The sequence below is a fragment of the Henckelia pumila genome, chromosome 3, assembly GCF_033568475.1.
Source record: "Henckelia pumila isolate YLH828 chromosome 3, ASM3356847v2, whole genome shotgun sequence".
Taxonomy (NCBI): Eukaryota; Viridiplantae; Streptophyta; class Magnoliopsida; order Lamiales; family Gesneriaceae; genus Henckelia; species Henckelia pumila.
In genome coordinates this window covers 164123849-164149121 of record NC_133122.1, presented here as the reverse complement: position 1 = coordinate 164149121, position 25273 = coordinate 164123849, and the positions used below count along the sequence as shown (strand labels likewise).

The 25273-nt window shown below is 36.2% G+C and overlaps 1 protein-coding gene across 1 annotated transcript; it reads left to right on the top strand.

Moving 5' to 3' along the window:
* The first annotated feature begins 246 nt into the window (after positions 1-246).
* LOC140889878 (uncharacterized) lies at positions 247-901 on the top strand. The gene is made up of 3 exons (XM_073297618.1): positions 247-459; positions 511-663; positions 836-901. Exons 1-3 carry the CDS (start codon positions 247-249, stop codon positions 899-901), a joined length of 432 nt encoding a protein of 143 aa, XP_073153719.1.
* Positions 902-25273: the final 24372 nt, after the last annotated feature.

The following is a 25273-nucleotide window of genomic DNA, read 5'->3' as shown; positions in this document are numbered from 1 at the left end:
TATATATATATATATATATATATATATATATATATATATATATATATATTACTTGCTGTGGACTATGTCTTGAAATGGATGGAAGCAAAGGCCACTCGTACTGATGATTCTAAAGTTATTGCAGAGTTTATCAAGCACAATCTTTTCTCTAGGTTTGGGATTCCACAAGCCATCATCAGTGATAGAGGAACGCACTTCTGCAACCGAACTGCGGCTAGTTTTCTAAAAAATTACCATGTGACGCACATGATTTCCACTGCGTACCATCCACAATCCAATGGTCAAGCTGAGGTTTCGAACAGTGAGATCAAGTCCATCCTAGAAAAGACCGTGAATCCTACAAGGAAAGACTGGAGCTTGCATTTGGATGACGCTTTGTGGGCTTACAGAACCACTTTCAAGACGCCAATTGGAATGTCCCCATATCGGCTGATATTTGGGAAACCGTGTCATCTGCCTGTTGAATTGGAGCATAGAGCCTATTGGGCTATCAAAAACTTTAACATGCAGATGGATGGGAGTGGCGAGCATCGAAAGCTACATTTGAAAGAATTAGAGGAGATACACAATGATGCTTATGCCAGTTCAAAGATTTACAAGGACAAGACAAAGGCCTTCCACGAAAAGATGATTTCTAGACGGGAATTCGATGTTGGACAGAAAGTTCTGCTCTATCACTCACGACTTTGGTTATTTCCTTATAAGTTGTGTTCACGTTGGAATGGACCATTTGTTGTCACTAATGTCTTTTCCCATGGTGCAGTCGAAATCCAGAGCTTGGACACATCCAAAACATTCAAGGTCAATGGCCACCGGCTTAAACACTACTATGAAGGAGTCAGAGAATGTGGGAGAGGAAGAGCATGATCTCACTCTAGATGCTCCGCCAAATGTCAAGTGAATCGTAGCATGCAGTCGAGCTATAGACCGACTGTAAATTTAGCGCTGACTGGGAGGCAACCCAGTGTTTCGTTTCTTTTCCCTTGTATTTTTTTTTATTTCCTAGTTTTTGTTATTTTCTTGCTTTTATGTTTGTTTTTCGAAAATTAGAAAAAAAACCAAAAAAATTTGAAATTTTGTGTCTCGCTCGATCGGTTAATCCCTACCGATCGAGCGAGAAAGTTTTTTTTTCTCGGGCAGTAAGTTCATATTTTTTTGGGAGCTCGATCGGTTAACTATTACCGATCGAGCGGGAGTCTTTTTACGTGGGATAGAAAGGTGTATTATTTTGGCTCGCTCGATCGGTCACATCTTACCGATCGAGCGAGAGCAGTTTTTAGCTCGGGCAGTAAGTTCGTATATTTTTGGGCGCTCGATCGGTCAACTATTACCGATCGAGCGGGTGTCTTTTTACGTGAGGCAGAAAGTTGTTAAGTTTTGGCTCGCTCGATCGGTCACATTTTACCGATCGAGCGAGACCCCTTTTAACTCAATTAAATCGCGATTTCCCCTTCTCCCATCTTTCATTCTATCACCCTCTTTTTCTCTAAATCCCTAAATCCCCATAACCCTTCATCTATATTTCTCTCATCTTCTTCATCTTAATCCGCAGGGATTCAATCGGAGGCAACACCACTACGCTCCGCTCATCACTTTCGGGAATCTTCTCTACCATCCGGTCTTCCCCTTCTCCGGAAATTGCTCACGCCGTCACATCACGCTTACGCCGCCTCGGTCACTATCTGTCACCGCCGGTACACACAAGCGCCTCGGCACCTCCATATCATCCGTGCACCTCTACTAGACGTCATCTTATCTGATTGGTCTCACATATTTCGGAATCCACCGGAGTTTTGTTTTGCACGCTAAGTGTTCGAAGAATTGCCCTACTATTAATTGTATCATCATTGTGGTTATACATGGGGCTTAAACTGTGACGATTAAAATCCAATTTACTAAATTACAGACATTAATTTAATAAATATTATTATTATTATTTTTTTACGTTTAATTGATTTAAATTCTTTATTTGAAATTATGTGCTAATAAAATATTTTATTATTTGTTCAAATGATTTTTATTGTACTAAATATTTAATTAATGTTTTTTTATTATTGTTTAAGTTTATTTGTCTAAATTATTTTATTGAGCAACTTATTTGTTTTTAATATTTTAATGGTTTAAGTTTGTTTATTTAAATGATTTTAATTGTTTAGTTTATTCTTTTAAATAACTTTAATTGTTTAGCTTATTTGTTTAAATATTTTCGAGTGTCCAACTTATTTATTTTAAATAGCCTAAGTTTAGCGGTTAGTTATTTTAAATTATTTTAAGTTATTCTAGATGTCTAGCTTATTTATTTCAATCCTTTTTAATTGTCCAAATCATTTTAAAGGTTTTTATTTACGCTTGTGTGTTTATTTAAACTGCTTTTAAACGTTAGTATAATTTGTTTAAATTATTTTAAATCGCTCTGCTTTGATAGTTAAATATTTTACTCGTTGCCGTGACATCGAAATATCTAAAGAGTTTAATTCTTGATTTTTCAAGCTTGTGTTTTATTTAGTGCATTTAATTCATAGTCTTACTTCCTACGTTTGGTCTAGTATTTCTTAAAATTGGGTAGCACATTTTCCTAAAATGCAGACACTCATATTTCCTATAGATACACCTATACATACACACTCAACCTTATCCTTAAACTTAAATCTAACCCTAGCCTCCAACTCTTTACACTCTCATTCTCACCCTAAACTCATGCACACACTCTCACACACTAAGAGAATCACCCGATTTCTTCCCCTGTTTCTTCAAGGAGTTCATTGGCTTCACTCTCCACTCCCATTAAGCTCCACTACCTTCAATTTCCTCTCCGGTGGATCACTCCTAGCTAGCTGGACGAGCTGGTTCATCCCTTTGGAGCTCTGTTTCAGCTCATATTAGCTTCTAGCAGCTCACGCCCTAGCTCATTGAGCTTCCATCTGTTCCTTCAAGTTTTGTAGCTAGGCAAGGATGATGGTTTTCTTACTTCAATATGTGGAATAATATAATTTGTGTAATGCATTTCTTGTCAAATTTTAGTTTATATTCTATGCCTTGATCTTCGAAAATTTTTAGGAATTTCTTGTATTTGCCTGTATCGGTTTGCTGCTATGTCTTGCAAATTTATGTCATGAGTTCGAATGTCCTGTTCTTCCTCCTTGCCTTTTTGTTCGAAATTTCAGATTGTTTCTCCCTTAGCATGTTGGCTCGAGAAATTTCCATATTTCGTGTCATGGTGTGAAGTTAGAAATTTCAGAGTTGATACCACGAACATGAGTTCAAAATTTCCAGATGTTTTTGCTTCCATGCTATGTGTTCAAAATTTATTTCACTCTCATGGTGTTGGTTCGAGCATTTCCAGCTTTATTCATATCTTAGGTGTTCGAAACCTCCAGGTTGTTCATGGCATGTGCTCGAAAACTTTCCAGATTTCTATTCATGCCCATGGTTTGAAATTTTCAGATTGTTTACCTATCTTGTTGGTTCTAAAATCTTGTGATTTGTTGGTGTTGAATAGGATGGTGATTGAGGAGCTACCATGGGTGAAATGTAGTTCACATGGTAGTGCTTAGGATGGCTTGAAATTAGAGTGGGATTTGAAGTTTGAAGAAGCTTTGAATTTGGTTAGAGGTTGGGTTCGATAATGAGGTGTGTGGAGGCTGCCACTTTTTGAGCTAAGTCGAGGGGTTTGGGCGAGTTATTTTGGGGCTTGGGATGAGCCTAAGGGTTGGACATGATCCTAGTCTAGTAGCTTGGAATTTGGGAGTTTCATAGTAGAGTTTTTGATTAGGAACAAGAAGTAGGTTTGAGCAGATTTTTGTTGAAATGTTGAGCTGCCCGGAAATATAAGACTAAGGCAGGGTTAAAAGTGAAATTTTGTTATGGGCTCGGGTGTGGAAATTTTCCTAGATGTTTGGAATATGTCAGTTCAAGGGGGATTTAATTCGGTTAAGTTTTGGTCGAGTTTTAGTTTTTTAATTGATTAGGTACAGAATTTTTGAAGAAAAACAGGGCTGCTGCCCGGAATTGTGTTTTTTGTAAAATGATATCTTAGGAAATAAATCCCGAGGATGATCTCCCTAATTAGTTCTAAGTGTCGTGGAGTCGTGGTTTCAAGCGGAATCCTTTTTGGTTAAGAAGCGAGCAAGTTATAAATTTTACAGGCAAACCACTCGAATTTGTTGTAAGTGCAATTTATGGGTTAAATTTTCCATCCTATGGTTTAGTTCCTAAATCACCATCCCGATCATCCATGTGTGAGTTATATGCATGATTATCGATTAATATTTACATGTGCGTCATATTTACATATGCATGTTAAGTCCCATATTCAAGAATGAAAGGAAAATTACCTTTTACGAACGAAGTGAGATGATTGTGACTATATTTATTTATGTGTATGCATGGGGTTGGGAAACGTTCTGGCCTACCATACCACCTGACGTGTATGTGTGGGGCTGAGAGACGTTTTGGCCTACCTTACTAATTATTTACGTGTATGTTTGGGGTTGAGAGAAATCTTGACACCCCTTACCAAGTATGGGCAAGATGGGTTGGGAAATACCTGACCTCCTTGCGGCATAGTGCACTGCAGCCATGATCATGATCGAAATCACAAAGTCACAATCAAGGATATAAGTTCACAGTTACAGTTCACAGTTTTTATGACTACGTTTTAGTACAGTTTATGCAGTTACATTGATTATAAATGACTTAGCCATGCATATGTTATATTCATGTTCTCTCATTTTAAAAGTATATTTTATTCAAACCAAGGGCACAAAGTATTTTATTATCAAGATATTTTTAATCTGTGTGTGCTTGTAATTACGTAGTACACGTTAAACCCCCCATATTCTTGCTGAGTCTTTTAGACTCACTACACTTATTGTTTTCAGGTGTGGAGTATTTCATTTAGATCGAGGGGCAAGACTATTGAGTGGACTGCGATGCGGGCACGGCATATCCCTCCGGCCTATGCTCTTCTTCCGCATATTTACTAAAATTTATATGTTATGAAGCATTTATTTTGCTTATTTTTCAAATGTATATGTAATGTTTAGTTAGAATTGTTTTGGGCATGTAAACATTAGTTTTTTTAAACACTTTTGGATATTTGCTATGTCGAAGCTCTTCCTTGGGTTCTCGTTCTTTTCTCGGTTTAGTTAACTTGTGTTGTTCGTTTTTTATTTCTTTCATTTTATTTTGTTTGCTGTCTGAAACAGGCGGGTTTTCACTTAAACAAATAGGTCATGCCGAAATTTTTATAAAATTTTCTGAAAAATCCGCATTTTATTTAATTATTACTTGTGTTGAGTAAGGGTAGCTATAGTTGGTATCAGAGCATGGTTCTGGTTTCGGTTGTGCCTACTGCCGGTTGCAAGAAACTCGAGAAATCTCGTCTCAAATTCTATAAGTTTAAATGAATTTTATATGTTAGTCATACCTGAATTGATACTTTAAATGTTTTGATGTCACCCATTTTAAAAATACTTTCAAAACTAGATGTTTAATTTGTTTAAGTGAGTAGTTTAGTGTTTATTTTCGTTTAAAAATTTCTTTAGTAGTTTAAAGTGTGTTATTCGACTGTTTATTTTTATAGCATGAGGTTTCAAGTTAAACGGAGTTGGTGTACTAATATTCCTTCCAGTTTTGGAAAATACGTGGATGTTGTTTGAGTTTTTAGGTGGTGTTAACAATATTTGGTGAGATTTTAGGAATTTTTTGGAAATATTAAACTTGCGTATTAGGAGCTATTATTTGATCTGTCCTTGTTGTAATTTATTCTCTTAGGGATGAAATTTAGTCTAATAAAACTAAGGGAATAGTTTGCTTAGAAATTGATAGATGTATGTTTAGTCAGTTAAGTTTATGAATCGAACTCGTGTGAAGACTTGAGATACGAACTTGGTTTTATATTATTATAGATAGTTGAGTTTTCTTTGTTTAATTGGACAAGTATGATTTTGTGGAATTAGTGAGTCGGTTACTATGATCCTTTAAATTTTATGAACCATTATTCCGATCATTAATTTCCTTATTTTTCAATTGTACTTGTATCCATTGCAACACATACTTTTGAGTATCCGAAATTTTTACTTTGAGACCGTTGTTTTCCCTGGTTATTGACTTGTGTAGACTTCTCTCGACTGAAGTCACACCGATTTCTCTTAATTGTGCTTGGATCGTTTGAGCATGATTTCATTACCCATGGATGAATTATCACGATATTTGTATTTTGTTGGTTCATAGTCATTATTCATGGAGCCTCCATTATTATTCATTCACCCCTAGAATCGAATTATGAGTGAGTTGTTTTCACTTATCTAGATTTTCATTTTTAGCTCGTTTGTTTGTAATGCTTGCATTATTTCATTTTATATTAAGCAGCATTACTTGTATGTTTGTTTCCTTTTATGATCCATCATGATGAGTACATGGGTGGATCATAATTCCAATTATCATGATTTTGATTTCTTGTGTAGAGATTTGGCTTGTAGCCGCATAGTAAGTGTTTAGACTGTTGGGATTTAGTATTAGTACTGGATAAAACCCTGAGTTATCGTTGTGTTCTGAGAAATGACGACTAGTAGTTATGTCTAGTTCTAGTGAGAAGACTGCTAGTTAGTGAGTTAGTGGAATGGGTTGTTTCATTCTAAACAGGATTGTTAAGAGTAAACAGACGACTTTTGTTAGCTAAATGATAGTGTTAATGACCAGATTGGAAATTGGAGGATGTTCGAGAGTGAATATTCCCATAGAGAATCGATAATTTGGTTTATCAGTCGCGAGGCAAGGAATTAGAGTTGTCCCTAGAGGATTTTGGGTACATTATATTAGCATTCTAAGATTTTGTGAATGTCAACCGGTAAGACTAATGCACCAAATGTGAGTACAGAATGACGAATAGAATATTCAGGCAGTTTTTCGGATAAGCTGTAGAATTATTTTTCGGTGAAATGCTAAGGTACTTGAGGAACAATGAGAAAGCATTTTCAATCGAATTACAAACTCTTCAAGGTGTCTAATTGGGTACTAAGTTCTTGAAATTCGAATTCAGGTCGTACATATAATAATTTGAGAATTTTTGGATTTTCAGACTTGCTGTCAAGTTGAACTAGGGATTTGAGATATGTCTTCAGGCGATATGTAGGAATTGTTTGGTACTTAGAGATCATCTAATCCAATAAGTTGATAATAGCTCCTAGTATATTTTGATTTGAAGTGTAATTATGGATTTCTTAGTCGTTGCGTTTGTGATAGAAAAGGTGGATAAATTTATCGGGAAATTTTAATTAAGAGTTGAATTTGCGGTAGAATCAAAGACGCTAGAGATGAACACATGAATTTGTGAATGAATATTTGGGATCTGTCTAGTCACCTATTTGGATTCTATATGTTATCGGATAATATCTTGGAACCGAACAACATGTTATGGGTATATTTTCTTATCAAGGATTAGATTAGATTTATTTATAGAAGTGGGTAAGATTCATATCATATCTTGAGGCCTAATGAGGTAGAATTGTATAGTCCCTTAGCTATCCTATTTAGAAGAGTTTAGTGTTTAGTTGCTAAGTCTTTGGAGAACTTGTGAATTTCTTAAGAGTTCGAGTTCTATATTGTATGAGTTGAGTTTAATTAGTAATTAGACATTAAGCATAGCTTCGCTGTTAGAAAGTTTTTTTTTTAGTTATGAGTAAGGTCGACATAAATTATTTATTGGTTATATGAGCTCTATTTTTTGGAATTCCGACGTAGGTTATAAGGTTAGCAAAATGTAGGTTGTACAATGACATAAAGATCTAAGAACTTGAGGTTGTAGAACTTATCGATGCGGTAGGATAACATTTTTAAGTTGATAAATTTAGATCGAAAGAAAATTGAGGAGTGATAAAATTGAGGATAAGACCACTTGGAAAGATGTAAGAATTGTAAATTTTATATTGAAATAAGAGTTAGTCAGATCTTTGATGATATAGATATCGATAAGCATCAGAGTGCGCAGCGAAAGTTGATTTGGGTCAACTCATGTAGGTGCAAAGTTAGAAAATTTAGTGTTGATATGGTCTAAGGTATTCGAACCTAGTTAGTAAGACTTGAATTTCGAGGACGAAATTCCATTTAAGGGGTGAAAGAATTGTGACGCCTAAAATCCAATTTACTAAATTACAGGCATTAATTTAATAAATATTATGATTATTATTTTTTTACTTTTAATTGATTTTAATTTTTTATTTGAAATTATGTGCTAATAAAATATTTTATTATTTGTTCAAATGATTTTTATTGTACTAACTATTTAATTAATGTTTTTTTATTGTTTAAGTTTATTTGTCTAAACGATTTTATTGAGCAACTTATTTGTTTTTAATATTTTAAAGGTTTAAGTTTTCTTATTTAAATGATTTTAATTGTTTAGTTTATTATTTTAAATAACTTTAATTGTTTAGCTTATTTGTTTAAATATTTTTGAGTGTCCAACTTATTTATTTTAAATAGCCTAAGTTTAGCGGTTAGTTATTTTAAATTATTTTAAGTTATTTTAGATTTATAGCTTATTTATTTAAATCCTTTTTAATTGTCCAAATCATTTTAAAGGTTTTTATTTCCGCTTGTGTGTTTATTTAAATTGCTTTTAAACGTTAGTCTAATTTGTTTAAATTATTTTAAATTGCTCTGCTTGATAGTTAAATATTTTACTGTTGCCGTGACATCGAAATATCTAAAGAGTTTAATTCTTGATTTTTCAAGTTTGTGTTTTATTTAGTGCATTTTAATTCATTGTCTTACTTGCTAAGTTTGGTCTAGCGTTTTTTAAAAGTGAGTAGTACATTTTCCTAAAATGCATACACTCACATTTCCTATATATACACCTATACATACACACTCAACCTTATCCTTATACTTAAATCTAACCCTAGCCTCAAACTCTTTACACTCTCATTCTCACCCTAAACTCACGCACACACTCACACACACTAAGAGAATCACCCAATTTCTTCCCCTGTTTCTTCAAGGAGTCCATCGGCTTCACTCTCCACTCCCATTAAGCTCCACTACCTTCATTTTCCTCTCCGGTGGATCACTCCTAGCTAGCTGGACGAGCTGTTCATCCGATTGGAGCTCGGTTTCACCTCATATTAGCTTCTAGAAGCTCACGCCCTAGCTCATTGAGCTTCCATCTGTTCCTTCGAGTTTTGTAGCTAGGCAAGGATGATGGTTTTCTTCCTTTGATATTTGGAATAATATAATTTGTGTGATGCATTTCTTGTCAAATTTTAGTTTATATGCTATGCCCTGCTCTTCGAAAATTTTTAGGAATTTCTTGCATTTGCTTGTATTGGGTTGCTGCTATGTCTTGCAAATTTATGTCATGAGTTCGAATGTCCTGTTCTTCCTCCATGCCTTTTTGTTCGAAATTTCAGATTGTTTCTCCCTTAGCATGTTGGCTCGAGAAATTTCCAGATTTCGTGTCATGGTGTGAAGTTAGAAATTTCAGAGTTGATACCACGAACATGAGTTCGAAATTTCCAGATGTTTTTGCTTCCATGCTATGTGTTCAAAATTTATTTCACTCTCAAGGTGTTGGTTCGAGCATTTCCAGCTTTATTCATATCTTAGGTTTTCGAAACCTCCAGGTTGTTCTTTGCATGTGCTCGAAAACTTTCCATATTTCTATTCATGCCTGTGGTTCGAACTTTTTAGATTGTTTACCTATCTTGTTGGTTCTAAAATCTTGTGCTTTGTTGGTGTTGAATTGGATGGTGATTGAGGAGCTACCATGGGTGAAATGTAGTTCACATGGTAGTGCTTAGGATGGCTTGAAATTAGAGTGGGATTTGGAGTTTGAAGAAGCTTTGAATTTGGTTAGAGGTTGGGTTCGATAATGAGGTGTGTAGAGGCTGCCACTTTTTGAGCTAAGTCGAGGGCTTTGGGCAAGTTATTTGGGGCTTGGGATGAGCCTAAGGGTTGGACTTGATCCTAGTCTAGTAGCTTGGAATTTGGGAGTTTCATAGTAGAGTTTTTGATTAGGAACAAGAAGTAGGTTTGAGCAGATTTTTGTTTAAATGTTGAGCTGCCCGGAAATATAAGACTAAGGAAGGGTTAAAAGTGGAATTTTGTTATGGGCTCGGGTCTGGAACTTGTCCTAGATGTTGGGAATATGTCGGTTCAAATGGGATTTAATTCGGTTAAGTTTTGGTCGAGTTCTATATTTTTAATTGATTAGGTTCAGAATTTTTGAAGCAAAACAAGGCTGCTGCCCGGAATTGTGTTTTTTGTAAAATGATATCTTAGGAAATAAATCCCGAGGATGATCAACCTAATTAGTTCTAAGTGTCGTGGAGTCGTGATTTCAAGCGGAATCCTTTTTGGTTAAGAAGCGAGCAAATTATAAATTTTACGGGCAAACCACTCGAATTTGTCGTAAGTGCAATTTATGGGTTAAATTTTTTCATCCTATGGTTTAGTTCCTAAATCACCATCCCGATTATCCATGTGTGAGTCATATGCATGATTATCGATTAATATTTACATGTACGTCATATTTACATATGCATGCTAAGTCCCATATTCAAAAATGAAAGGAAAATTGCTTTTTACGAACGAAGTGAGATGATTGTGAATATATTTATTTACGTGTATGTGTGGGGTTGGGAGACGTTCTGTCCTACCTTACCACCTGATGTGTATGTGTGGGGCTGAGAGACGTTTTGTCCTACCTTACCAATTATTTACGTGTATGTGTGGGGTTGAGAGAAATCTTGGCCTCTATTACCAAGTATGGGCAAGATGGGTTGGGAAATACCTGACCTCCTTGCGGCATAGTGCACTGCAGCCATGATCATGATCGAAATCACAGAGTCACAATCAAGGATCTAAGTTCACAGTTATAGTTCACAGTGTTTATGACTACGTTTCAGTACAGTTTATGCAATTACATTGATTATAAATGACTTAGCCATGCATATGTTATATTCATGTTCTCTCATTTTAGAAGTATATTTTATTCAAACCAAGGGCACAAAGTATTTTATTATCAAGCTATTTTTAATCTGCGTGTGCTTGTAATTACGTAGTACTCGTTATCCCCCCCATATTCTTGCTGAGTCTTTTAGACTCACTACACTTATTGTTTTCAGATGTGAAGTATTTCATTTAGATCGAGGGGCAAGACTATCGAGTGGACTGCAATGTGGGCACGGCACATCCCTCCGACCTATGCTTGTCTTCCGCATAGTTACTAGAATTTATATGTTATGAAGCATTTATTTTGCTTATTTGTCAAATGTATATGTAATTTTTAGTTAGAATTGTTTTTGGCATGTAAACATTAGTTTTTTTAAAACACTTTTGGATATTTGTTATGTCGAATCTCTTCCTTGGGTTCTCGTTCTTTTCTCGATTTAGTTTACTTGTGTTGTCCGTTGTTTATTTCTTTCATTTTACTTTGTTTGCTGTTTGAGACATGTGGGTTTTCACTTAAACAAATAGGTCATGCCGAAGTTTTTATAAAATTTTCTGAAAAATCCGCATTTTATTTAATTATTACTTGTGTTGAGTAAGGGTAGCTAAATAAACAACTTAGAGTCACCAGAGAGTCATCCTCTCAAGGAGGCGCCTGGGCAGCAGACACTTCTCGAAACCTCGCCGGGAACTTCGTGAATCAAGCGGCTCGTGATCGCTACGATCACGCTAAGGTACACCGCTCTCCCATACCCGAGCGTGTATTCGAATTGTAATTTGGTGATAGTGAAGTCTTTCGACTTATTCAAGAACGTGGTTGGGAAAAATTTTGCACGCAACCTCCTCCCGATGTCGTACCCATTTTCCGTGAATTTTATGCTAATGCAGCGGAGAGGACGGATAGTAAGGCGTTTATCAGGGGGAAATTGGTTTCTTTTAATTCCCAGGAGTTGAATTCCTTATTTGAGACACTGGATGTCGATGATTCTCTATATCAAAGCTTAAAACTCGAGCCGGATTTAGACGAGTTGCTTGGCCAACTGTCTTATCCTGGCACTGCGTGGGTTGACCCCGTTTCTTCATTGAATTTTAAGGAGCGCTGATAAGTGCATTTTATATGCATTATTTCATGTTATTTTTATGTCTATTTTGTGTGCATTCATATTATTTTTATGTGTTTTTATGTGTTTTAGTGCATGTGTGTGTATTTCACTCATTGGGTTAATTTTGTAGGAAATTAGATTTTTGAAGAGCGAATAACGGAGCAGCCTTGATCTAAAAATCATATTTAATTTTTGAGAGATCTAAATCCGATCTCCACCAGTCAGAATGAAGTTCAAGATGTTTTGAAGCTGCAGTCCAAATTTCAGGTCAATCCGACGGCTAGAACTCAAGATATGAATTTTTCAAAATTGTCGCTCGGAGCAGGTTGAAGGTTGCGCTGATGATGAGAGTTGTTGCGCGTTTGCCCTTGTCTAGGCGCTGATAAGCATGGGAGAAGCGCTAACGCGCTGAGAAACAAGTTGTTAGCACAAGAATTAGCGCTATCGCGCTTTATGGCTGTGGTTGGCGCAAGAAGCAGCGCTATCGCGCATGTTCAGCAAATAAATAACGCGCGCGCGCGAGGGCATTATCTCGCGCGCGCGCAGAAGAAAATTCCAGAGATTCGTGAGTGGAGCGCGCGCGAGCGGGACTATTTCTCGCGCGCGCGAGAGAGGAAGTTTGGGCCACTGTTTTATATAATTGCGCTCGCGCGAGGACTCCAAGGCGCACGCGCGCGTGTCGACGGGCCAGAAAATTCCGAAAATTATGTTTCAACTAGGAAATTAATTTTTAAGGCTTTCCAAACACTATAAATAGGAGTTTTTATTGTTCCACAAAGGTTCCAGAATTTTAGAGGAGATTTCGAGAGGCGGCTACGACACAGGCTTGGGAGTTTTTTCTCTTCTCTTTTATTTTATTTTATTTGTCAATTCATGATTAAAACTTGGTTTTGAATTATGAATTGTGAGTAGTTTTTCTTTTTCGATCAAGGCCATATGATTGGGCCAGACAATTTATGTAGAAAACTCGTTTGTTTATTTGAGATTTTTAGACTTGATTTGATTTTATTAATTATCGAATTTATATTTGGCTTACAAATTTCTTAGCCAGTTATTTGTTTTCTTGTTAATCGATTCTAAGTCGACAGAGGAGGTCTCGATTTTGATCACTTCGATAATCAACATAGTGTAAAACTGACTAGAAATAGAATTCGGTTTCATTATGCGGTTTAGGTTTTTACTGAATTTTCACAGCAATTTATGCATTCAAATTTGATTAGAATTACCAAAGATTAGTTCATCAATATTTGAATAGGTTTGATTGTTCTAGAAATAGTCCTTCGAACAAATTAGGAAAATTCCCATGAATTACGATTAAGTCTGATATCTTAGATTGACTGCTTGTTACACGAATTGTCTGGTACCTACGTGTGTCCTTGATCGAAGTTTTTCCCAAATTTTAAGTAATCCAAAGTTTTCTGCTGCGTTTTTATTTAATTTAATTTTATTTGCAATTTTATTCATTAGTTTAAAATCTGAAATCATCCTTTTTCATTAGTCTAGATTAAGTAGAAATAAATAGATTTTGGTAATCATTTTTATATAGTCCCTGTGGGTTCGACACTTGGACCTTTGTCCACTATATTATTACTTGACCTGGTACGCTTGCCAGTTGAATTTATTCACACCGATTAACGCGGTCAAGCGCTATTTGCATGTGGTTCTTGCCACATGGTATGTTTTTTTGACTCGGCGTTTGATGCCGATATTGCATTCTAAAGAAGTTAGTCTAGAGCGTGCTCTCCTCCTTTACGCTCTTGATATGTAGTGGCCAGTTAACGTGACGAGTAGTCCATAGCAAGATCCGTCGGTCAATTGCTTCCATTTCTGTGGGTCTCTAATTTTCGATGGTCATCACTGCTTTGTGCATACGCGCCGGGGTTTCAATTCGTTCCGATGAAGAGTGGTTACCACCTAAGCGAGCGATCGACGCAGTCGCTATCGAGGCCAAGCGGGCTTATCGCATTAAGAACTTTGTGCGAGACGGTCGTTTTTATCATCCTCAGGAACCTCCAAGACCACCACAGCCTCCTCGTTTCTCACAGGCCGACTCCATTCGTGAGCTTACTGATAAGTGTATTTTATACACTTAATTTATATATGATTTTAATTGTTAATTGTTTGTTTCGAGCAGATTTATGCGAAGTTTTATTGTTTTTGTGGTTGTAGGAAATTATTGAATTGTTTTGGAAAAGAAGAAGAAAATTAGAATTTTGTGGAGAAAAGAAGAAAATAAAAATAAAAGAAAATAAAAAGGAAGAGAAGAGAAGTCAGGAAAAGAATAGACAAGAAAGATTAATGGGCTTTCCTAATGGGCTTCAAATGTCAGCGCTTGTTTTTAGCGCTTGAAGAAGTGTTATCGCGCTACATTGGTGAAGATTTAAAGACTGAAGGCAGAGACTCATGCGCGCCCGCCTGGGATTGTGAAGCGCCCGCACGACGGAAATCTGAAGTCGGGAATTTTTATCGGGAAGGAAACTTTAATATTTTATGGGCTTTTTGCCGGGCTTTTATTGTAACGATATAAAAGTGATTTTTCATCCAATTGAGAAGGGTGGCCGCCACAATACACACGTACGTACATCAGAGATCAGAGGCGTGATTATGGGATATTTTGAAGGATTTCTGGGCTTAATTGAAGACGGAGATCGATAGACCGGACACGGCGTCACATCGACGAATTTGATTCTTATATTTTATTTATTTAATTCTGAATTCATGTCTGGATTTATGATTTATTGTTTTCAGAATTTTATTATGAACTAATTTTTATAGTCTAGAGGTCGGATGGAACCTGGTGTAGACGCTTTCATTAATTTTTGATTTTATTGAACTGAGTTTCTTCTAGATTAATTGTTTTTTTTCTAGAATTGATTGTATTTTCAATTACTTGATTTGTAATATTTATTTGAAATCTGGCACTCGGGAGATGAGATTTTGAATAGGACCAATAGAAAATACACTGTTAATTATTTATATTACTCGGGAAAGTGTATAATTTTAACAGAGCTTTTAAAAAGAACATTGCTTTGTGATAGATCATTGCAAGTAGATTCTTAATAGGAATATTGGAATTGAATTGTAGTTGATAAAAATTATTTGTTGCTCGGGAGAGGGAAATAATAAACTTAAGTGTTCTTGGCTATTAATTGACTGGAATTCATGAAGATTAATTAATTAGGATTGATTGTTGTTGAAACCAGGTGAAATCTATACCACTAGACCAATTTTCTCTGATTGATTATTTCTGAAAGTTGTGTGTGTGCTATAAAATTATCTGCTTATTTTATTTTTCTGCAAAATTCTAAAATATTGATTTTCTAGATAAATTTTGGACTATTTTAATTACAAGCACTGAATATTTTCATTTTACTCTCTGTGGGATCGATACTTGATTTTATCACTATATTAAAACTTGACACTCGTACGTTGCGAGTAATTTTCACAAGAAGTTTTAAGGGAGTAATTTGAATGCTAAAATGTTATATGCTCCTAGTTTTATTTGTGAAAATGGAATGGTGTGGTGGATGAATTAAAATGAAGAAGGTAGTTGTGAAAAGAAAGAGGTAGTAGAAAAAAAAAGAGTTGAAAAGATGTTTGAAAAGTTATGAAAAAATTTGTGGTTGAAGAAGTTGTGAAAGAGAAGAAGTGAAAAGTTGAAAAATCAATGAAGTGAAAAAAATAAGTGTGAAATTGTGAATGAAAAGGAGTTGAAGTTAGATTGAGCATAAATATAAATTACTCCCTATTTTGAATTTTTAATCCTTCATTTGTTGCCATGTTTCAGGCCTTACATTATAAGCCGATTAAGTCTTATTGACCGAGTCTCAGTTGCCCAATATACTAGTGGAGAAGAGTTGCGAGAATTTAGCATATGGACTGTTGATTGATACTTTTAATGATTATGAATTTTGATTCAAACATGCACACACTATTATTCTTTGCATTTAACTGATTGTGAGTGTTTTTGATTTCATATCCTTTATTTGATCCTATTCTACCTTGAAAAGTTCTCATGATCTATGAATGTGTGAATTCATGAATTTGGATAAGGGTGTTTTGAAACGTGAGTTGCGGAGATTGTGAGTTTATGCGATTATTTTGGTTATGATTAAAACTTTCAAGTGTTAAGTAGGTTGGATGGGATTGGATTTGAATTTTTAAAAAAATATTTTTGAGGTCATTGCTCCATAATATTTCTTGGCTATTCTTGTTGGTTTTTGATGATTTGAATTTTTAAAATTTATTTTTTTTGATAGTTTTCTTGGGACTAGCAAAAGTCTAAGTTTGGGGGAATTTGATAAGTGTATTTTATACACTTAATTTATTTATGATTTTAATTGTTAAATGTTTGTTTTGAACAGATTTATATGGGTGTTTTGTTGTTTTTGTGTTCGTAGGAAATTATGGAGATTTGGTGGAAAAAAGAAGAAATATTGTGAAAGAAGAAGAAAATTGTGTGAGAAAAGAATAAAAGAAAGCAAAAAAAACGCTGTAGAAGAAAAGAAACGAGAGAAATAAAATTTGGGCTTTCTTAGATGGACCTAAAGTTAGCGCTTAACTTAGCGCTAAAGAAGAAAGTGAGAAGCGCAATCACGCTGTTGCTTGTGAGATCTGAGAATTCAAGGCAGAGGCTTACGTGCGCCCGCCTGGGATTCTGGAGCGGGCGAACGTGACGAGAATTCAACGTTTTATTATTTCAGGAAATTATTTTCTTGGGCTTTTGAGTGGGCTTTTCCATGACGATATAAAAGGATTTCTTATCAGACATATTGAGGGAGGGCCGCCACAATAATCATACGTACATCGGAGATCAGAGGCGTGATCGTGGGATATTTTGAAGGATTTCTGAGCTTTTAATTTAAGAACAAAGATGGAGATCGAGAGTTCGGACACGGCATCGCATCGACGGATTTGTTTTCTTTATTTTATTTATTAAATTCTGAATTCATGTCTGGATTTTTGAACATGTTTTGGTTTTATTTGAATTCAATTATGAACTAAATTTTTAGAGTCTAGAGGTCGGATGGAACCTGGTGTAGACGCTTTCATAAATTTTTGATTTTATTGAATTGAGTTTCTTCTAGATTAATTGTTTTTCTAGAATTGATTGTCTTTTCAATTACCTGATCAATAATTGAATTGTAATATTTATTTGAAATCTTGCACTCGAGAGAGGATATTTTGAATAGGACCATTAGAAAATACACTGTTAATTATTTATATAACTCGGGAGAGTGTATAATTTTAATAGAGCTTTTTAAAAAGAACATTGTTTTGAATTGATCACTACAAGTAGATTTTTAATAGGGATATTGGAATTGAACTGTAGTTGATATATTTTATTCGGCACTCGGGAGAGGGAATAATACACTTAAGTGTTCTTGGCTATTAATTGATTGGAATTCATGAAGATAAATTAATTAGGATTGATTGTTGAAACCAGGTGAAATCTAAACCTCTAGACCAATTTTCTCTGATTGATTATTGCTAAAAGTTGCGTGTGTGCTATAAAATCATCTACTTATTTTTTATTTTTAGGTAAATCTCTCAAATATTGATTTTCTAGATAAAGTTTGGACTATTTTAATTACAAGCACTGAATATTTTCATTTTACTCTCTGTGGGATCGATACTTGATTTTTTCACTATATTAAAAATTGACACTCGTACGCTTGTGAGTATTTTTCACAACAAGTTTTTGGTGCCGTTGGCGGGGAGTAAATTTTGATTATTTTTTAGTCTTGTTACCAATTAGTCTAGATTTTAATTTAGAGTTTTATTTATTTTATTTTAAGTTACTAATTGATTTCTTCTTATTTTTAATTGCAGTTTATGCGACGATCTCAAAGTGCGAATTCTTTACTGTTTGATCCGGAGATCGAGCGCACTGCACGTGCTTTAAGAAGAATTAGAAGAGAAGAAATCAATAGATTGGCTGAAGAAGAAGTAAATCAAGCTCCCCTGGTTCCTATTAGAGATCACTTCAGGTCGTTGATCCAGGCTCACTATTCCGGAATCGCTCGAGGGACCATTAACGCCAAGAATTTTGAACTGAAGCCGTCGTTGATCAACATGGTTCAACAAAACCAATTAATGGTAGTGCCACTGCTGATCCTCACCTACACCTACACACTTTCTTGGAGATAACCTATACGATAAAAATTAATGGTGTGTCTGAGGATATTATACGCTTATGCTTCTTTCCGTTTTATCTCAGGGATCAGGCCAGGAGTTGGTTGCAGTCACTGCCACTTGGAAGCATCACTACTTGGGAGGGGATGGCAGAAACATTTCTTGCAAAATATTTTCCTCCTGCCAAATCCACCCAACTGAAGATAGAAATCAGCACATTCAGGCAGATGGACACTGAAAAGCTATACGAGGTATGGGAAAGGTACAAAGAATTACTTAGACGTTATCCTAACCACAATTTTGTAGATTGGAAACAGATCGAGTGGTTTTACAACGGACTGAATGCGCCTACAAGGATGAATGTGGATTCTGCGACTGGAGGTACTATATTTGCAAAGGATCATGTACAGGCCTACGATATGCTGGAACAGATAACAATCAATAGTTTCAAATGGCCATCTTAGCATATGGGAGTCAAGAAGCCAGCTGGAGTGTATGTAGTGGATCCTCTCACATCCATCACTGCTCAATTATCTGCACTTACTACACAGGTAGCTTCTTTGAATAAGATTAATGTTGCAGATTCAACTGGAGTTGAAGGATCACATACCCAGAGGAAGTTAATTATATCAATCCTAATGGCTACCGAGGTTATGGAGATTACAGAGGTAATCCTGTTCCCAATACTTATCACCCTAGTTTGTGGAATAATGAAATTTTTCATATGCTAACAATACTAATAAGGGTGATGGTAAGTTGTCTTTGGAGGATGTGGTTAGTACCTTTGTGCAAGAATCAGGTAAGAGGATGGCAAGAACTGAGTTTCGCCTTGACATCTTGGAGACACATATGGTAAATATGGGTGCCATGATGACGTCTATGGAGACTAGCATTGGTCAGTTGGCAAAAGCACTGAAAGATAATAATCGCGGCCAGTTCCCTAGAAATATTGAGGTAATTCCAAAGGAGCAGTGTAATGCCATAGAGCTGAGGAGTGGGAAAGAAGTTGGAGTCCAAGAACCTGTTGAAGAGGAGAAATTTGAGGAAAAAGTCGAGGAGAAAGATCTTAAACCTGAGCCAAAACCGATGTACAAGCCTCCACTCTCATACCCTCAGAGGTTCAAGAAGAAAGCTTTAGATGAGCTGTTCTCCAAATTTTTGGAGATTTTCAAGAAAATTCAAATCAACATCCCCTTTGCTGATGCTTTGGAGCAAATGCCGAATTATGCAAAGTTCATCAAGGAGGTGATGTCCAAGAAGAGGAGGCTGCTAGAGAATGAAGTTGTGAATCTAACAGAAGAGTGCAGTGAGGTGCTACAAAAGAATATGCCACAAAAGCTTAAGGATCCATGGAGTTTTACTATTCCTTGCACGACTGGCTCTTCTTATTTTAATAATGCACTTTGTGATTTAGGGGCCAGTATTAACTTAATGCCGTTATCTATTTACAGGGCCTTGGAGTTGGGAGAGATGAAATCGACTATGATTTCATTGCAGTTGGCGGATCTGAGCATCACATATCCATTGGGTATTGTTGAAGATGTGCTAGCTAAGGTGGATAAATTCATATTCCCAGCGGATTTTGTGGTATTGGATATTTAATCAGATCATGGTGCTCCACTGATTTTTGGAAGACCATTTTTAGCTACGGCGGATGAAAAAATTGAAGTTAAGAAGGGTGAATTGTCAATGGGTGTGGAGTATGAACAAGTGGTTTTCAATCTATTTACGAAAGCACCTAATCCACCCATAGAAGAATTGTGCTTAATTGAGCCGGTTGTGAAGTTAGAGGGGTGTCAAAGAGATAATCTTGCGGTTGAATCGTCAACGAAGAAAGCGCCGAATTTACCAATGAAGAAGGCCAAGAAAAAGAGAGCAAAATTTAAAAGGCGGTTCGTGGAATTTATTTGGCGCGTGAAAGAGAAAGGGAAGACTTAATACCGGTGAAAGTCGGGCTGACGACTCTAAACCAAGCACTTTTTGGGAGGCAACCCAATATTTTTGTGCTTCTTTTTAGTTTTATTTCATTTTTATTCTTTTATTTCATGCTTTAATTTTTTTTTTTTGGTTCATTAGTTAATTTATGATTTTTTTTTTTGAATGCATTATCAGGATTTTTGGAGGATTGATATTATAAAGTTATTGAATTTTCAGGAATTTTGAACTTCTGGCAGACGTTTATGCGCGCTCGCTCGTCAGCTATCCTGCGCCCACGCACACTCTATGCACTGAAGCCATACCAACCGCGCTTCACTAAGCGCTATCGCGCTCACAATCAGCGCTACAACCCGTGCCATCGCGCTTCACAAGGGCGCAACTCAAGTGCGCACTACCTTGCGCTAACGCGCTGCTCAACCACGCTACACCATGCGCTATCGCGCTAGGGAACTGCGCGAGAAGCATGCGCCAACAAACAACCATCAGCGCGGCCCCAAGCGCTATCGCGCTCCCAGCCTCCCCAACCGCGCGCCCTATAGCGCTAACGCGCTTCCCCCTTCAGGGCCTCTCCATGCGCGAACAAGCTATCCTCCTGTGTGCCAATCTCCTAACTCTACAAGCAGCCATCCTAGCACCCCTCATGAGCATCTCCTACCATTATAGTGCATCATCCGAGTTCTACACAGCCCTGAACCAAGAAACATACATGCAATGCATTTCTGAGCACCATGATTGCATGATGACGTGAATTCATTCTATGGAGTGAGGATTATGGAGATGATGATGGTTACGCCGAGTCCTGATCTTGGTGTCGAAGTTATGAGTTCCTTGTTCTTTTTATTGTTTTTAATCATTAGGGACAATGATTACATTAAGTTTGGGGGGAAGTCAATGCCTGATATTATTTTTTAGGTTGAAAGTTGAGTTTTGAGTTGTACTGGGTGCTTAGATAAATTTTTTGTTGAGTTTATTTGTTGTGTTAGTTGAAGTTTTGAGTTTAAAGGAAGTCGAGAAATAATTGGATGTATGGCTAATGATGAAAAAATTTTAAGGGAGTAATTTGAATGCAAAAATGTTATATGCTCCTAGTTTTATTTGTGAAAATGGAATGGTGTGGTGGATGAATTGAAATGAAGAAGGTAGTTGTGTAAAGAAAGCGGTAGTAAAAAAAAATGAGTTGAAAAGAGGTTTGAAAAGTTATGAAAAAATTTGTGGTTGAAGAAGTTGTGAAAGAGAAGAAGTGAAAAGTTAAAAAATCAATGAAGTTTTTGGCGCCGTTGCCGGGGAGTAAATTTTGATTATTTTTTAGTCTTGTTACCAATTAGTCTAGATTTTAATTTAGACTTTTTTTTATTTTATTTTTAAGTTACTAATTAATTTCTTCTTATTTTTAATTGCAGTTTATGCGACGATCTCAATGTGTGAATTCTCTACTTTTTGATCCGGAGATTGAGCGAACTGCACGTGCCTTGAGAAGAGCGAGAAGAGAAGAATTAAGGAACATGGCTGAAGAAGAAGCACAACAAGCTCCCTTGGTTCCAATCAGAGATCACTTCAGGCCGACGATCCAGACTCACTATTCTTGAATCGCTCGAGGGACCATTAACGCCAACAATTTTGAACTGAAGCCATCGTTGATCAACATGGTTCAATAGAACCAATTTAATGGGAGCGCCACTGCTGATCCTCACCTACACCTACGCACTTTCTTGGAGATAACCGATACAGTAAAAAATAATGGTGTGTCTGAGGATATTATATGCTTAGGCTTCTTTCCGTTTTCTCTCAGGGATCAGGCCAGGATTTGGTTGCAGTCACTGCCGCTTGGAAGCATCACTACTTGGGAGGGGATGGCAGAAACATTTCTTGCAAAATATTTTCCTCCTGCCAAATCTACCCAACTGAAGATAGAAATCAGCACATTCAGGCATATGGACACTGAACAGCTATACGAGGCGTGGGAAAGGTACAAAGAATTACTTAGATGTTGACCTAACCACAATTTTGCATATTGGGAACAAATCGAGTGGTTTTACAACGGACTGAATGCGCCTACGAGGATGAATGTGGATTCTGCGACTGGAGGTACTATATTTGCAAAAGATCATGTATAGGCCTACGATATGCTGGAACAGATGACAATCAATAGTTTTCAATGGCCATCTGAGCGTGTGGGAGTCAAGAAGCCAGCTGGAGTGTATGCAGTGGATCCTCTCACATCCATCACTGCTCAATTATCTGCACTGACTACACATTTAGCTTCTTTGAATAAGATTAATGTTGCAGATTCAACTGGAGTTGAAGGATCACATACCCCAGAGGAAGTTAATTATATCAATCCTATTGGCTATCGAGGTTATGGAGCTTACAGAGGTAATCATGTTCCCAATACTTATCACCCTAGTTTGCGGAATTATGAAAATTTTTCATATGCTAACAATACTAATAAGGGTGATGGTAAGTTGTCTTTGGAGGATGTGGTTAGAACCTTTGTGCAGGAATCAGGTAAGAGGATGGCGAGAACTGAGTCTTGCCTTGACAGTTTGGAGACACATGTGGTAAATATGGGTGCCATGATGAAGTCTATGGAGACTAGCATTGGGCAGTTGGCAAACGCACTAAAAGATAATAATCGCGGTCAATTTCCAAGCAATACTGAGGTGAATCCCATAGAACAGTGTAAGGCCATAGAGTTGAGAAGTGGAAAAGAAGTTGGAGTCCAAGAACTTGCTGTTGAAGAGAAGAAATTTGAGAAGAAAGTCAAGGAAAAGGAGCCTAAACCTGAGCCAAAACCGATGTACAAGCCTCCACTTCCATACCATCAAAGGTTCAAGAAGAAGGTCTTGGATGAGCAGTTCTCCAAATTTTTGGAGATTTTCAAGAAAATGCACATCAACATCCCCTTTGCTGATGCTTTGGAGAAAATGCCGAACTATGTGAAGTTCATCAAGGAGGTGATGTCCAAGAAAAAGAGGCTGCTAGAGAATGAAGTTGTGAATCTAACTGAAGAGTGCAGTGCGGTGCTACAAAAGAAGATTCCACAAAATCTTAAGCATCCATGGAGTTTTACTATTCCTTGTTCTATTGGTGGTTCTCATTTAACTAATGCACTTTGTGATTTAGGGGCCAGTATTAATTTAATGTCATTATCTATTTACAGGGTCTTGGAGTTGGGAGAGATGAAATCGACTATGATTTCATTGCAGTTGGCGGATCGGAGCATTACCTACCCACTAGGAATTTTTGAAGATGTTCTAGTCAAGATGGATAAATTCATCTTCCTTGCGGATTTTGTGATCTTGGATATTGAAGAGGATCATGGTGCTCCGCTGATTTTTGGACGACCGTTTTTGGCTACTGCGGATGCCAAAATTGAAGTGAAGAAGGGTGAATTGTAAATGGGTGTGGAATACGAACGAGTAATTTTCACAATAAGTTTTTGTGAAATCCATGATTGTCTACCTATCTGACGAATATTTTTGAGAAAAAAATGGAACCAATTGGATGAACAATTTCCTATATACTCTGTGATTAATACTTGATTCTGATTTTTGAGACATACAGACATAGATATGATTGAGGCATTGTTTGGATTTTTTGGGCCTAATTAAAAAAATTTATACTTAGTTGCCCATTTGATCCTACACGTATATTAGTACTTTGAGGTATAAAAAAATCTGAATTTGTTGTGAAAATCATCGTTTACTGCTGATGATTATCTTTTCTGCACTGATTGAAATTTGTATGATTTAATTGTGGATTGAGACTTGTCTAGAACTAGTTCGGACACTCTTCAAGGCGCAATATGAGCAGAACTTTGATTAGGAATGATTTAGGCAGTTTTTCTGAATTCGTTTGAGCCTTTCAAGCTACCCATTAATTTATGTTATCTCTAGTACCTTGTTTGAGCTTTATTGAAAATCGAATGGCATGCGTGTAAGTTTGATAAAACCCCCATTCGTCCTTATTCAAGGTCCTACATTGACTACCTGAATAGCCTAAACACTATTTCCTACCTTTAAAGGAGTAATTTGAATGCTAAAATGTTATATGCTCCTAGTTTTATTTGTGAAAATGGAATGGTGTGGTGGATGAATTGAAATGAAGAAGGTAGTTGTGAAAAGAAAGAGGTAGTAAAAAAAAAAGAGTTGAAAAGAGGTTTGAAAAGTTATGAAAAAAATTTGTGGTTGAAAAAGTTGTGAAAGAGAAGAAGTGAAAAGTTGAAAAATTAATGAAGTGAAAAAAATAAGTGTGAAATTGTGAATGAAAAGGAGTTGAAATTAGAGCATAAATATAAGTTACTCCACTCTTGAATCCTTATCCTTCATTTGTAGCCATGAGCCAGACCTTACATTATAAGCTGATTAAGTCCTATTGACCGAGTCTCAGTTGCGCAATATACTAGTGGAGAAGATTTGCGAGAATTTAGCCTATGGACTGTTGATTGATACTTTTAATGATTATGAATTTTGATTGAAACACGCACACACTATTATTCTTTGCATTTACCTGATTGTGAGTGTTTTTGATAGATCTCCTTTATTTGATCCCTTGATACCTTGAGAAGTCCTCATGATCTATGAATGTGTGAATTAAACTTGGATAATGGTGTTTTGAATGTGAGTTGCGGAGATTGTGAGTTTATGCGGTTAGTTTGTTATGATTAAAATTTTCAAGTGTTAGTAGGTTGGATGAGATTGGATTTGAATTTTTGAAATTATTGCTGAAGTCATTGTTCCATAATATTTCTTGACTATTCTTGTTGGTTTGGTGATATGAAGTTTTTGGAAGTTATTGTTTTGATAGTTTTGCTCGGGACTAGCAAAAGTCTAAGTTTGGGGGTATTTGATAAGTGTATTTTATACACTTAATTTATATTTGATTTTAATTGTTAATTGTTTGTTTCGAGCAGATTTATGCGGAGTTTTGTTGTTTTTGTGGTTGTAGGAAATTATTGAAGTGTTTTGGAAAAGAAGAAGAAAATTAGAATTTTGTGGAGAAAAGAAGAAAATAAAAAGAAAAGAAAATAAAAAGGAAGAGAAGAGAAGTCAGAAAAAGAACAGACACGAAAGATTAATGGGCTTTCCTAATGGGCTTCAAATGTCAGTGCTTGTTTTTAGCGCTTGAAGAAGTGCTATCGCGCTACA

Bases quoted from the DNA above. Each gene is read 5' to 3' on its own strand.
- LOC140889878 (XM_073297618.1), top strand. From the start codon at position 247: ATGATTTCCACTGCGTACCATCCACAATCCAATGGTCAAGCTGAGGTT. The intron at 460-510 runs GTTGAATTGGAG...TTTAACATGCAG, and splicing joins GGAAACCGTGTCATCTGCCT to ATGGATGGGAGTGGCGAGCA. The intron at 664-835 runs GTTCTGCTCTAT...ACTACTATGAAG, and splicing joins AATTCGATGTTGGACAGAAA to GAGTCAGAGAATGTGGGAGA.